Raw genomic sequence first — 14,630 nt, forward strand, 5'->3', positions numbered from 1 at the left:
GACGGACAGAACTACTGACCACCAGCCACATAAGTTAGTCGAGGTTACAGTCTGTAACCACACAGTGGTCAGCACCTTGAGGCTTCGTTTTTTCAGAACGCACGTGGCTGGGGGCTACGGTTGCAGGTGTCCCGTTTGGGTTACGTTACACAGGAGGCTGTGTGCCCAGCCTCTACCCAAACGCAGGTACCTCAGACCTGGGCACCATGACATCTCCCAGCACTTCAGCACATCAGCTTTCAGAACCAAGTCAGATCCTTCAGACATAAAATTCTCTTTTTTTACAGGGTGTTGGGCCAGGCCCTGACGTATATGTTACGGCTCAGGCTGTAGCTGTGCGTAGCTCAGGGATTGCTTTGGGACTAAGCGTGGCCCATGATGGCCAGACCAGTCACATTGGACTGGAAACTATTATGTAGAAAGGAAGCTGGAAAAAAGCTTTTCACCTGGTTTTTCAGAAGTAGCTTGAAATAAACAAAACCAGAGCCCAAACAGACAGTCCCGGCTCCTGGGGGGGTTGAGGATGAGGAAGTAACACGATGGCACGTGTTGACGCATGCATGTGGCCGTCTACCAAACAACAGGCAAGCACCAGAACGCTATTTGCTGCTCCTGTTTGGTTTTGCCAAGTCCATTGCCAGGAACCATCTCCAGATTGTTGCCGTTTGAAGCACGGTCCCATCCCAATATTACGGCAGGGGCTTGATAAGTACGCTCAGCCCCTCGTTCAGGTAAGTACTTGAGTACGTGTCTGTACTGCAGTCACACAAGTATCTGAGGTACACAGGTGTGCTGTCCTGAGAACAGCACCCTTCTGTCCTCAGGCCAGAGCTGCAAGGGCTTTATATGAAAAACACCTAAGCTACGAGAATCTGAGAAATGGATTAGGAACAAAATGGTATGAAAAGACAAATTGTTCCTATAGGAATAGTCTGGAAATCGAGAGGGCCAAGTTCTCCCTCATGGAGTTAAGCCAGCGGCAGATTTCACCCCGAGCCTTCCCTCTGGCTTGCACAGCACAGTGGGAAGTCTCCGTTGTCCAAGTTGGAGAAATCTGATCCCACCTCGAGAAAGCAGCATTCCCGTGAATTACTTTCTGGGGCGGCTACAAGGATCGTGCACGGCAAGGATTTCCTCTGGCAACTGCACAAGAACCACCACAGTCCATGTCAGCACAGAGAAAGGTTGAAAGCCTTACCTAAGTAAACCGCAGCTTTTCATTAGAGTACAAGGAGGAACTGAAAGCCTTTAGAAAAACCAAGGTGTGCTACAAGGCAGAAGCATCAGCATTCCCCTTTAAAGTCTCAGTTAGTAATTCAGACACTAAAGAACAATTGAAGCAGTTACAGCACCTGGTGTGGAGCGACACTGAAAGGACAGACTAAAACACGTGCATGTTCCTCGTGACTGGATTTCTGTGAATGCATCAGCAAAGCAGAAACTGCGTTTGTCACGGTCGCTAGAAACATCCATGTATCACACCCACAACGTTGCGCATATGCCAGCCAACTTCACAGAAGCAAATAGTAGCTAACACTGCCTACCAAAAGTTACAGAACTCCCCAGACCATTCTACACTGCATTGGTCTCATGCCTAAGAGGTGAAAAAACTGACTGTAGAGTTCTTAAAAATATTAAGCTACCGGCTCTGTTTAAGAGATAGGGAAAGGGGTCTCCAAAATTTTCTATTCTGTCTAGGGAACAGGTCATCATGACTAAATTCTCACTTGAGAGAAGACCGGTGTTTCAGCCTATGCCATTTACAGACATTGTTGCAGAACGGCATTTCAGCGTGTCTGGACGTTAGCTGCCGACACTGATCCAGTTCAGCACGACACCGATCAGTCCGTAATGATTTCTTTACCCAAGCAGAGCATGCAGCACACAAGCGCTCTACCTATTTCAGCGGGTGCCGAAGGGCAGGTTCTCAGTTAGCATAAAGCAGCACAGCTCCATAGGAGCTACATCAATTTACATCAGCTGAGGAACTAGCCCTAGGCCCTCCCCGCCTTCCCGGGAGAAGCCGGGGCAGAAGCAACGAATGACGGGCACTGAACCGGCAATAGAGAGAAGGGACATGCAGTGAGCGTCAGCGTAACTTCTCAAAGCATAAAAATATACTGGTATATAAGCAATACAACAGAAACTCATAGGCTCACGCTGTAAGACAGCTCAGACCTGGCTTAAGGGAGACAAAAGTGTCTATACCCCATCCCCACTAGCATTTTGGATTCTTTCAACAGAGGCAGCTTAGTGTTCATCGAGTAGGTTACTCTGCCAGCGTCTCTTAAGGAATACACCCCTTCACTATCGGCTATTAAGAGAAGCATGGAACTGTTGTTTTTGTGTGTGGGTTGAAGAAGCATTTCCCAGGGAAGTTTGCTGCATTACCATCTTCACAGCTTTCCCAATGGCAGTTATCAACTCAGCACTGTTACCACGGATGACCCAGAAAGTACTTGCATGAGTATCCCCTTACTAGGTATGGAAAAAGCGAATGGAAATTACGACAGAAGGCCTCAAAGCAGCCTCTGTTCCAGTAACCCGTCTCGCTGCGCTACACAAACAAGCCACGTGCCGTCTACTTGACCTCTGCAAGGTTCGTCTGGCTTCACTGTATGTATCGCATGTAAGTGGACCTTGTGTTCTGGTTTTTAAAGCACAGTGAAGTGGCCAGTATGATTTAATAAATACGGGTCTCTTGCACTAATTGCAAGCTAAACCTGGCCATCTCCAAGCACGGGCTGCAAAAAAGGAGGTTAACGACAATTTGGATTCATCTAGAGCTCAAGGTTTTCAGCGGAGCTCTGCAGTGACTTAACCCTGAGCCCAGGTCCATGGCAATGTTTCTCCAGTTTCAACGGAAGCAGACTTGGGTCCAAAAGCAGCGCATCTGAAAATCCCACCTCCAAATACTGACCATGGGACAGACTCTGTCCACAGATACACTTGCTGCCTACCGAGTTGCTGCAACCTCAGAGTACTGGAGTGTATAGGATTATACTCCTAGCATACGAATATAAAATAGCAGAAAACAGTGCCATCATCTTCACTAAGAGATATGAGTTTCTTAGCTTATTACATCAACTCGATACAACCACAAATACCATTTACCTGTAATTACGGTACCATAGTACTTTGGTTTTTAAAACAACAAAACCAAAACTTCTTGTCTTTAAAGCAAGCTTCCGAGTATTCACTTTTGGCACTAGCATTTCCCATGTAACAATAATGTGGTGGTTTTGGTTTCTAATCTACTTCTACTTACAACTACAACCTTAAGGAATGGGGACTGGAGACTGCCCTTGGGTGAAAGAAGGGATGGGTAGAGACCCCCTTAATCATTTTGGCTCGAGCAGATAAAACAGTCCAGAACATCCCAACTGGTCCAGAAGATGCTGGACAGATCACATGTCAAACCTCCACCACTCGATTGCTCTCCCATACTAGTCAGACTTCAACATAGAATTTGAAGCTTTTTCTTCTAGAGAAGAATTAAGATAATGTCCCTGGCCCACCCTTTAGAAAAAAAATTATTTTATTTCATCAGGCTGATAAAAGCCCACTTTCCAGTCTGATAATGGGGAAAAGCAAATACAGACATGCAGCAAGAAAGAAAAAACAACCTCCCAAACGGTAATAAACCCTACAAAGGACGTGGGTGACATCCGCTTACTTTTTCTTGTCCTTGTCTTTCTTGGTTTGTTGAGAACCTGCCTGCTGAGCTTGTGACTGTAATAGCTGAGCTGCTGCCTTTTTCTTTTGAAAGTTGTTCAGTTCTTCCTCAAGTTCCTTCTTTTTGTCTTCCACTTTTTTCTTCTCTTCTTGGTGAGTCCTCTTTAGATGGTCAAACTTTTCGTGAAGCTGCCGGGACAGAGACAACAGGAATTGGACGGGAAGAGAAGAACAATTCACCCCGATTATTGGTATTGATGCCTGAATTGGTTCCACTGTAACCGAGTCCTCACTGCATTAATAAGAAGCCACCAGCCTGTCCCAGGAGTGCCTGACTTTGTGAGAAAAGCCCCACAATTAACACACACGTGCACACACACAGGTGGTGAGAATTTAAGTTGCTGTATGAATACGACAGGTCTCTGGACACTTCCGAGCCCCTATGTTCCATCCCTCATTGCTTTGTACCTAGTGGACGCTCCCATACTTGTGCAAAGCAAGACAAGGTGGCCCTTCAGCCCACTCTGGGGCTCTTCTCTGTACAAGTACACATGCCTCCGTGAGGCCCAAGAAACAGTTCCCTCCCCCAGCAGGACATCTACGTTTTCTCTGTCCCACAGTAATCAGTGCCGACCTACACACACCGAGCACATCACCGTAGAGCATCTCTCAAAAAGCTCCCTCTACAACTACGCTGAGCGGGACTCACTGCCCTCTGGGAAAGCCTCATCTACTTACTGAAAATCTCCAGAAAGGTGCAACTGCTTAAGGGCAGCGCTGACTGCACCAGAGCTGAAAATCCACCGCAAATCAACATTACTCTGAGTAGCAAACTTACTCTCTCCTTTGGGTGGGACTGAAGAGGTGAGCGAGCAGAGAGAACTCGCACAGCACAGCAACGCTGGCATCTCTGTGGGGTATGCAGCCGCAGCCACTGTTCCCATCACACTGTGGTACCTCCCACTTGATCCACGGTGTAAGTCCTCCTCCAGCTGCCCAAAATCAGGGAACACTCCTGCACCATTTTGCAGGCACAGAAAAGCGGCAGAGGACTCATGTGATGGGGTCACACCACAAGTCCATGGCGGGACTGGGAACTGAGTTCAGATCTGCTTCTTGAGACCATTTATGCACAGCAAGCACCTCTGCAAGCTTGGTGTTGGAATATGGATGGTCACCTTCCCAGGGCTCTCAGAAAAGCCCCAGCCTAAACCCTCACACACAGTCCTCTGAGCTACAATATACTCACATCTTTCTCCGCTTCCTTCAACTCTGCTTCCTTCTCCTTCACTCGCATGACAAACATCTGCCTCATTTCGTCCTCCTTCTTCTGGAGTTCGCCCAAGAATTCATTCCTCTTCGCCTCATACGTCTCTTGGAGACTGTTAAAGAACACAGGGGGGGAAAAAAAAAAACCCAAAGCAGTCAGAGCTGTGTTTCAAGCAGAGTCACGACTTTCCAGCCTTTGGTGATCTTACTGCATTGTCTTGTCACAAAACATCATCAGAGGTCCCTGACTACACAGAGGCACGAACACCTCCACCAAAACCATTCCTAGCTTGCTAGGTGGCAGCAGTGGGAGACAAATTGGCAATGAAAAAATGAACACACTGTTCAGGATCCTGTAAATCCCTGAGCAGGCAGGACGACCGTCCTCGAAAATAAACAGCCGCTACATAAGCTTCGACAGCAACCTCTGATGCTTACATGGCATGTGATCTATTTGAGTCACACGTCCTCCCTTCTCCCACTGCTGTCCTGAATACCTTCATTTGAAGTGCAAGATTTGTGGAACAGACACAGGGATATCAGAGTGCAAAATCTGGCTTTATATAGTTCATTAAGCATGACACTGACACAGAGCAAAACTAATTTTCCCTACTTATTGCTAATGGATTCAGACCAGTGGCTTTATTTGGAAAAAGCCACCTTGGGAGATCTCTATTTCTCCTTTTGCTGTCAAGCGAGGAGAAGCTAAGCCTTTGTGAACAAGCAGCAGCGTTCCTCCTCCAAATAACCGCATTACTGGATTCCTTTATTCCCCCTCTACTTCTTGGCATTCCTTTATTTCCCCAGCACTGAGATACTGCAGCAAAGATTCGGGATGCAAAATATGTTGTCCACGCACCTCTGAGATTCAGAGCCTCTAAAGAACTCTGGAGGCCAAATTCCTCTTCATTTTATTCCTTAAATGGATTTGGATATTTCAGCCATAATGATAGTGTGGGAATGATAACTATTTCCCCCAAGACGCTTTTTTGAATACACATTTAAAATGAAAACTCCACTATATGCAACACAGATACGTTGCATCCATGCACCTAAGGAGCACACTAACCACTGGGCTAATGGATCATCTTAATGCCATTAAAGCCAAGCTTTTGCCTTTCCTTAACATGTGGTGGGGTTTTGGGGGGCTTTTTTGTTGCTTGGCCTTGTTGTTTGGGGTTGTGGGTTGGTTGGTTTTTTGGGTTTTTTTGTGTTGTGGGGGTTTTTTTTGTTTGTTTGTTTTTGGGTTTTTTTTTTTTTGTTTTTTTGGTTTTTTTTGGGGTGGAGGGGGGTTGAGCTGGGGAACAAGATTTGACAGATTAAGCCCAAGACTTGGGTTTAACACTGCTAATAAATGGGCACTTCGGTTGCCTCCTAAATTACTCCACAGACAGGATGCCCAGAGCTGCTCTTGCACAGTACTGGCCACCCGGGAGGAATCACACGATTCCAGCTGACCAGATCAGCTTCCCACACAGTGAAGCAAAAATGTCGACTCTAAAAATGACAAAAATCTTTTAATGGGAGAACAGGGCAAGAGGCATCTTTCGATTCTTAACTAAATCGAGAACCAGGCCAATCATAGCGGATAGAGACCAAGAGACTCAAAAAACTCCCTCAAATTCAGTCTTGTATTTAATCCTCTGACTGTGGACACTGAAACTTAAATTCATAAACTGTTCTGAAAGGTCTGGCTAGAGCCTAGGAAAAACCTGGGGGCAGATTAGCCTTCACTGCTCAGCGAGCAGAAATGGAATCTGTAATTAGTGACACATTATACTAGGGAGCAGCAGAGCCTTACGAACCTAAAGGGAAAACTCTGCACGCTGCTAACAGTATCCTGTACCGCAAACAATTTCTTGCAAAGCTCATTTCCAAAAACACGATGCCAGGCGATGGGCAAGGAGGTAAAGGCTGGCAGGAGCTTACTGTGAAATTGTCCCAGCTTCAATGCTAATCCCAGCTTCAGTCTTAAAAGCCTACCGCTAACCTAAAGCTAGCAAGCTTAAATCTCTACTCAAGTGACTCTGACTTCCAGAGAAGCAAAGTTCTCTGAGAAACTGGCCTGGCAACTTCAGGCTGTATGTGAAAAACAACACTTGCAGCCCTAAGGAATAACAGTCCAAACCAACTGGGATCCCTGCAGCTTCTCACAGACAAAGATGACAAGGGAATTTGCTTTTTAAGTATACAAACATATGAACCTAGATTACAAGAATAACTCGATTCCCCAACACACACCCACACGCTGAATGATGCCCTTGCAAATATTCTTCTTCCCCAAGTATTTTGAGAAAATTAACCAGAGCAGCAGAGAAACCAGCCCACAACAGACAGAGGACAGCAGAAGGGCCTCTGTGCAACAGAGGACCCCATTTCACAGAGCAGATGCCTACGGGGGCACCGGTGCTCCCTCCTGACCTCCTGCAGCTTGGACAAGCGGTGGGGGCTCCGCCAGCAAGGCGGGTCTCATCACCAGCTTCCCTTTTTCACGCCTGGCACAAACGCCCACACAGCACCAATGGTTTGCTGGGGTCTTTTGCCCTGCTCACCCTGAGATCTGTGAAAGGGTCCCTGCTCCTGGCTGACGCAAACTGGCTGAAGAACAGCGGTCCCTGTGGCTCCCAGGGCGCAGACCCGGGGAAAGGCATGCTTTTGATCCCTGGTCTCAGAAGGAAGAACAGAAAGAACCAAACCTAGTGTTTTCCTCATTTCAGATATACATCAGCCTCGGCTAAACAGCTCAGGATCATGGGTTTTGTTTGTTTATTGGAGGGAGGAGGCACCCAGAGCGAACTGTTCCCAACTAGCACGTACCAGATGGAGAAGTTCTGTACGTTTTCATTTCCTCTCTACTTATAGCTTGGTCAAAAGAGGCCTCGTGTACAGGAAGTAATGGAAATTCCTCAAATTCCTCAAAGGGAAGGGCTGAGCCCATCTTAAGCTGTTGCTCTCCAGAAAGGAAATCCAGTAAAGCTTCACACTTGGGCTTCGTAACAGAACTGGGCTCGACTGATTCCAGCACAGTTTCTGTGCTGCAAAAGAAATGCAGCTGCATAAACCTCGCAAGTCACAGATAAAACCCGGAATTGATACAAACTTAGTGTCCTAGCACAGACCTTGATCCATGCTTGGACCATGCTCCTTGCTTCCTTACCATGGAGGTGAGGCCAAGCAAAGTCTTTTTTTCTGGAAACACAAACACAAGGCCCCTGCTCGCCTTCTGCTCTGGAGCCCAGCTGGCTTTCCCCTGTTGAGGATCAGAGATGAGCCATCTCTGGTTATCTGGCACAAGCCAGCTGCATGGCCACCGTCTTTGGGGATTGGCACGCCAATTCCTGACACGCACTCCTGTTATGGGGATAAACCCGCATCAATGCGCATTTAGTTCTGACTGCTGTCCCCTGGGGCAGAGAGGAGCGTGGGATGCTGCTATAGACAGTGGGTGCAATTATTGGGGAGAAGTTGGAGAGGAGTGGGAAACAGGAAATGAAGAGAAAAACAAACACTCCCTCCAGAATTCTCACACAGCTGTTGTCCCTGGCTAATGACTTGGGCTTCAGACCAACAAAGCTGTCTAACAGCATAAACTCTGTCTTCAGTAATAATGCAAACTTCAACATCAGACCATGGCACCCTTTTCACAGTGCACCTTGGACCAGCTGGGAAAAGTTCTAGGAGTGTCAACAAGAACACTTATCCCAGCAGCTCCCTTTTGTTAACCAGTTAGACCTCAACACACGAGTCACCTTCATCTCGGTATGGACACGGCTGTATTTTTCAAGCCCAGCAATTTTATGTGGCCCTGACGTAGAGCAGTGCAAGTCGGCTGCAAAACTCAGTTGAGTCTGCAGTGGAGGAAAGGGATACTAATGTATCACCTGACCATCTCAAAACCCGCCCTCCTCCAAGGGCAAAAAGCATCAGGAGGAATTTCTGAACTGATAAACAAACTCAATATTCAACAGATTCACTCAAGCCTCCATGAAACTCATAGTACCTGCAGTAGAAAGATGAGGATAAGCTTCACTTAACACTGGACAGTTCACAGGTTTTAGGAAAGCAAGGGCAACCGTGAAGCAAAAAAAAAAAAAAAATCACCTTCCCAACCACAAAATGAGATTTTCCAGCTTGAAAAAAATGACAAGTCAACAATGTGAACAGCTAACTGATGCTGTTTCCAATCAGACATATCTACAAGCCCTGACTGCATACTACCACCAGCTCTCTCATCACGTCTTACAAAAACATGCCCCCTTCTGTGATGCCGAGGACACAAAGAAACCAGGAAACGGCAACGATCCTCACCGCCAGCTTTAGGTTATAGCAGCCTCTCGGCCACATACAGCGATGGACCGTTTGAAATGTGGACAGCAAAATCAGTTTGGAGAGCGCAGTAAGGAATTGCTCTCCACACCGAATGACACGAGGAGCATTTAGGAAATAATCCCTTCAATGCTTTTTAGGACTGGCTGACAGATAACAGGTAGGAGATAGACTAGAAGGCACACACTGGTGAGCAAGGGCCAGCAGCTTATATTTGACATGGCAGAGCAAGGCATGCTCAGAGAAGATGACAAAGAAAACTGATACAACTTCAGCAACAGGGAGCAGACAGATCCAGGTTGATCTGAAGTGGGTCATATCCTGCCCTCAAAACAGATCACCTTCAAGCACTCTGGTGACATTTTGCCGGCTCGAGAAAGCCTGTACGGCCCTGCTGCAGGGTTGCGAACGTTTTCAGTATGTTAATGCAAGAATTGGCTTTCTCAGCCACCCAGGCTTTTCTTGTGCTTCTCCTGTACGAATCCTAGGCTGTGAGAGCAAGACTGCATCGCACAAGGTTTTCCTCCCTAGCCACACTTTACATCTCAGCTGCTCTAAGTGACCATGGCTATTCCCTCCCCAGTTCTTGCAGACGTTGGCATCCCCAAGACCTCCAATCTCTCTGGTTGTACAAGGCTCGAGTTACGCCTCTCTACCTGAAAGGCTTGCTGTCCGGATCTGTGTCCTTGAATCCCATCTCTTCAAGTTTGCAGCGCCTGTACAGCTCGTAGTGTCGGGTATGCGTCTGCTCTCTCAAGTCCTCCATGTTCACTCGGATCAGCATCTCCCGCAGCTTCACAAAGTCACAGTGATTTTCATTTTCAACTGAAAAAACAACCCCAGACCACCCACAGAGAGAATGTTAAACCCAGGAACCAGGTCCCCCCCATTCTCTGGACCTGATTTAGCAAGCTTCAGAGTTCTTCAGGCACACAAGCAGATGTCCAAGTCAGCCTGCACCAAAACGCCTTGCTGAACTGGGGGTGAAACTGTCCCACGCCACACAGGCACCAGTTCAAGGCCTTTTGCTAGATTTGAAAGATCTCTCTTGCCCATCTATCACAGAGCTCTCGCCTCCCTGTGCTTTTCTGTACCATCAAGGTGACCATCCATTCCTACATCCCCGTTCCAAATCCTACTCACCGACAGGGGCCCAGGCAGGCAACAACATCTCAGTCTGTAGCAGCAGTGAAAGGAAAGGTTATGAGAAGACCCCGGCAGAGATGCTGTACCCTTTCCAAGCCAACTAACCTTACTGAAGAGCCCTAAATCCCTGCTCCCGGCACTGAAGGGAAGCAGCATGCAAACGGAGTTTAACATGGCTTCCCATAACAACTTCTTTTCAGGGCAGAGTCTGGTCTGCCACCGTCAGCCCCTGGGTGAGGAGCTGTTCAGCCTGGGGAGGGCCTGCGGCCAGAGGGCTGCACGCTTCAGTGCGGGCAAACAGTTTGGGTACGCTTCAAGACAAGGGGTGGAAGTTCTCTCTTTAGGATGTGATGGCAAGCAGCAGGCATCTCTGCTGCTAACAGATAACTCTGCAGCATGCCTCTGGGGACCCAGTGAAGCAGTCCAGCTGCTCCCTTTCAGACCAGAGCAGCTGCCTCTGCAAAGGGGCAGCTCAGGGCCAGATCTTCAAAGTCTCTCTGGTACCCAGCAAAAACTCTGGTCTTAGCTTCCTGGGAGTGGCAAGAACCCAGCAGGGTATGTGTCAAGCCCCAGAATTCCTAAATACATCAACTTCCTTATTAATTGTGAGTTACTCCCAGTATGATCCTCTGGTGTACACAGCTGAAGTCTGAAGCTGTTTCACGGGCAGCTTGTGTTACTGAGAAAAACCGGATGCGTTTTGCAGAATTGCTCTGGGGATGTTCTCCTGCAGCTTGCTGGGCCGTTCTCCAAGCACGGCTGAAGCCCACAGGCAGACCACCACTACCATCTCAACCCTGTACTTCTCCATGCTGGTCGGGAAAGCAAGCACCAGCCCTATCTTTGGCAGCTTCAGTACAGCCTGGGTTGCAAACACAGCCCTAGCCAAACTCTGCTCTCCAACAGGAAGGAGATTTTGGTTGACTTTATGGGGTGTTGCGCACTTAAGCTGCACGTCCACAGTTTAGGATACCAGGACAAGACATGCCAGGCACTCAGCGGGGACTTAGTTCTGCTCCCACTTCAAGCTGAGAGGGCAGAGCACCTGCTGACCTCCCTGGAAAATCCTCCAGCTACTTGTTTTCATTTGAGCTTGCATGCAAGGTCCAAACCGAACCACTCGGCTGCCCAAGGCCTCCCCATTGCTCATGCATTTTTGCAGTCAGAAAAGCGTTAAGGAACAGAAAATGGCAAGCTCTCTTTTTTCGAGCTAGTTATTTAACAACTCCTAGTAACATTACGCTGCTCTCCCCCAGCGCCAATGGCTAGGTTGACGTCACCAGCCCTCTGTGTCTAGATCTAGGTTACAAAGCCCTGATTTTTAGGGGAAATCCTAAAGCTGTGATCTTACTTTCAGGGCAGATTTTTGTAAGGACCATCCAGAGATCAACGCATCTTTCATCAAAAAGAGACAGGACAACAAAGTCTTTTTTGTGCTTTTGGCAACATACCCTGCACAACACCCCAAGGGTACTGCCTGGCTTTTGCCATCTTATTGCCGATCTTCACTTCTTCAGTGCTGCCAACTACAGCAAAAGGAAGGTGGACCTACAAAAGGAAAGGGACAATGAGGTTAGGGATTTCCTTTGTTGCCTTGCCAGGGATTGTTTCTGAAGAAAGCTGTTTACTGTGGCAGCTGTGCTAGATTTAAGTTGCTTAAACACCTTTGCAATTCATCTGCTGTTTTAGTAACAGCAACGGGACAATCTGCATGAGAAACCTGCTCAGACTTAAAGGCCAAAATTCTGAAGTCCTAAAAATACAAGAGACGTACATATTTTTCATGTAATGACAGAGCAGGACTCCTCCCAAGGAAGGTAGGCTAAACATTCAGGGGGTTTCTGCTGTGAGAAATAGCCGCTCATACTTCCTCTTAAAAAGGGCAAAGCTGTGAGCAAGGGGAAGAGTGGAGTAGACCTGGCCCTGGGCTGACACGTCTTAATCACCGAGCTCTGCTACGTCCCAGTCTCTCCACGGGTGTGGCGGGGACAATCTGGGATCTACTCCCAGAAGCGTGGCTGCTGCCAGGAGGGAGCTCGCCTCTGCCGCCAGCCCACGCCCGCAGTGCTCTCCCTGCCTCAACAGCAACCAAAAGGGCTGGGCACAAGCTCGGGGAGCGGGTGCCGTGTCGGCCGAGCTGTGGTCACAGGCTGGGTGGGAGGGGAAGCCGACAAGTGGCAGAGGAGATGGGATTAACTAGCAAAGGAGTTTCCCAGTAGCCAGGCTACACCGGGGGAAGGCAAAACACACACTGCACCCAGACAGAGCCATGACCCTTCTCTGTGCCAGCTTCTCCCTGCTGAGAATGCAATATAAACAGGGAAAAGAGGCAATACAGAGGTTTGCAGAGAGACTGATATCCAGCTGGATGTGACAATTGCCAATCTACAAGCAGTTGTGCAGGGAAACCACATAGAAGCCTTCCAGTTGCAAGGAAATGGCTTAATCTTGATGCCTCCGTTCCCTGTAAAAACGCAGATAACTCAACCTCGTCTTGCACTTGCTTTGGGTTTGGCACATCCTTTTGGGTGTTACGTGCCCCACTAAAGCCACCCAAGGGCCCTGTCAGCACTGCTGTGATGCACGTCACTGCCAGAAACCCTGAGCTCAGTTTTTTCCCCCTGCGTACCAAGTCAGGAGCACGGGAAACAGTTGTTTCCCTTTGTAAACCCCACTAAAACGTTTGGTCTACCCCAGCCCTGTTTGCCCTCAAATCCCACCCCTATGGCTAGAGGAAAGGGAAAGGAGGTGAAAGCCAGAACCCTTGCCGCTGATGGCCACCGGCTCGGCCAAGAGCTGGAACGCCATCGACTGCGCCCCCGCTCTCACCGGAAAGAAAAACAAAGGTAGAAGTGAATCACCCCCCACTGAGCAGCAAGTGGTCGTTTGGGACAGGAAACCCAAACCCCAGCCCTTTGCCCTGACCGCGTCGGGGCCCTGCCTCCCATCCTCTTCCTTTCCCGAGATGGGAATACTGCAACAGGGGAAGGATATGAAAAAATACTCAGAACACAATCATTTGTCAGACAAAGGCAGCCCACGTGCGACAGGTATCTCCATCTCCAAAAGCCTCTCGCCAGCCTGGTATCTCTGCTTAGACTGCAGTTTGTACCATGTTTCTTCTGGCTTAAACGGGCCCTACCATCAAGGATGGGCCCAGACAAACCAAGGCAAGCGAAGCCCCCCCAAAAAAACATACACTCATCGTGGCGTTTATCTCGGCCACTGTCTCTTCATCTGTTGGGAACTGGTAGATCTGGACGCCGTTGCTGACCAGCTCGCTCATGATTTTGCTCTTGAACTTGTGCAACTCGTTTTTTGCAATGGTGTCAGCCTTGGCAATGATGGGGATGATGTTCACCTGCAAAACAAAGACCGCACCTCCGCATAGGGGACCGCGCACGTTGCGTCACTGGGAGAGGACCGAGAGCAGCGTGCGTCCCACAGCAACAGCCCCCCCCAGCAGAAGACTTCCCCGGGGCTCCTGCTGACAGCACCACTGCCTTAGACAGGCTTTTCAGGCAGCAGTGATGATGGTCTTACAAAGAAGTCAAATACAATTTGGCAACATGCTATTTCCTGTCCTGTCATATTCCCCTCCTCATCCAAATTGGCTGGACAGGAAATGCTGTCATAGATTTTACAAGCGGTTCCAAAAAAAGGAAATTACCATCTAGGCACTTCTCTACACCGCAGCAGGCTGGATTACTGCAAGCGACAGGCTCAGACAATAGCCTCTCATGGGCGTTTGCTCGGGCGCTGTTATCGGGACAGCCGGGTGGGCAGCAGCGCTGCTGTTACCCCGCCAGAGGTGGAAGTGGATGGTCCATATCCAACCTCGCTACGCACAGGGCGGGGGCTGGCGGTAACACAGGCACGCTTCCTCCACCTGCACGCCCTCACCTGCTCCCGGACACCGCTGTACTGCGGGACCGGAGTTGATTTATCCCCTCCAAGACAATCATCCAAAGGAAACGCGTGATGGGGTTAACACAAACATGGAAGGTAAGTTACTGACTTTCCTCCCTAGACAGGCTGTTTGCAACACCGGCAGCAGGATGGCAAACGGCAACAGCGTCTAAGGAGCCGAGGGGAGATTGCGCCGTACCCTCAGCATAGCCGAAGGGATCGATGCACAGCGAGCACGCACAAGCATCTGCTTTGCTGGGAGAGAGGGCAAGAACGCATTAGGAGGAGGAATCCCACTCTCTTTC

General features: G+C 48.8%; 1 protein-coding gene across 1 annotated transcript in view; it reads right to left on the bottom strand.

Annotated features, from left to right (window-relative positions):
- Nucleotides 1-3,181: 3,181 nt before the first annotated feature.
- SEPT11 (septin 11) overlaps nucleotides 3,182-14,630 on the bottom strand; it is a 19,642-nt gene continuing 8,193 nt past the window's right edge. Inside the window, exons 4-8 of the mRNA XM_010287547.1 lie at nucleotides 13,616-13,777; nucleotides 11,868-11,964; nucleotides 9,927-10,095; nucleotides 4,925-5,057; nucleotides 3,182-3,864 (exon numbers count right to left, since the gene is read on the bottom strand). Of these exons, the coding sequence (XP_010285849.1) occupies nucleotides 3,673-3,864; nucleotides 4,925-5,057; nucleotides 9,927-10,095; nucleotides 11,868-11,964; nucleotides 13,616-13,777 (753 nt within the window). The 3' untranslated portion in view covers nucleotides 3,182-3,672. The remainder of the gene's footprint in view (nucleotides 3,865-4,924; nucleotides 5,058-9,926; nucleotides 10,096-11,867; nucleotides 11,965-13,615; nucleotides 13,778-14,630) is intronic.

This window comes from Phaethon lepturus, unplaced genomic scaffold, assembly GCF_000687285.1.
Source record: "Phaethon lepturus isolate BGI_N335 unplaced genomic scaffold, ASM68728v1 scaffold55355, whole genome shotgun sequence".
Classification (NCBI taxonomy): Eukaryota; Metazoa; Chordata; class Aves; order Phaethontiformes; family Phaethontidae; genus Phaethon; species Phaethon lepturus.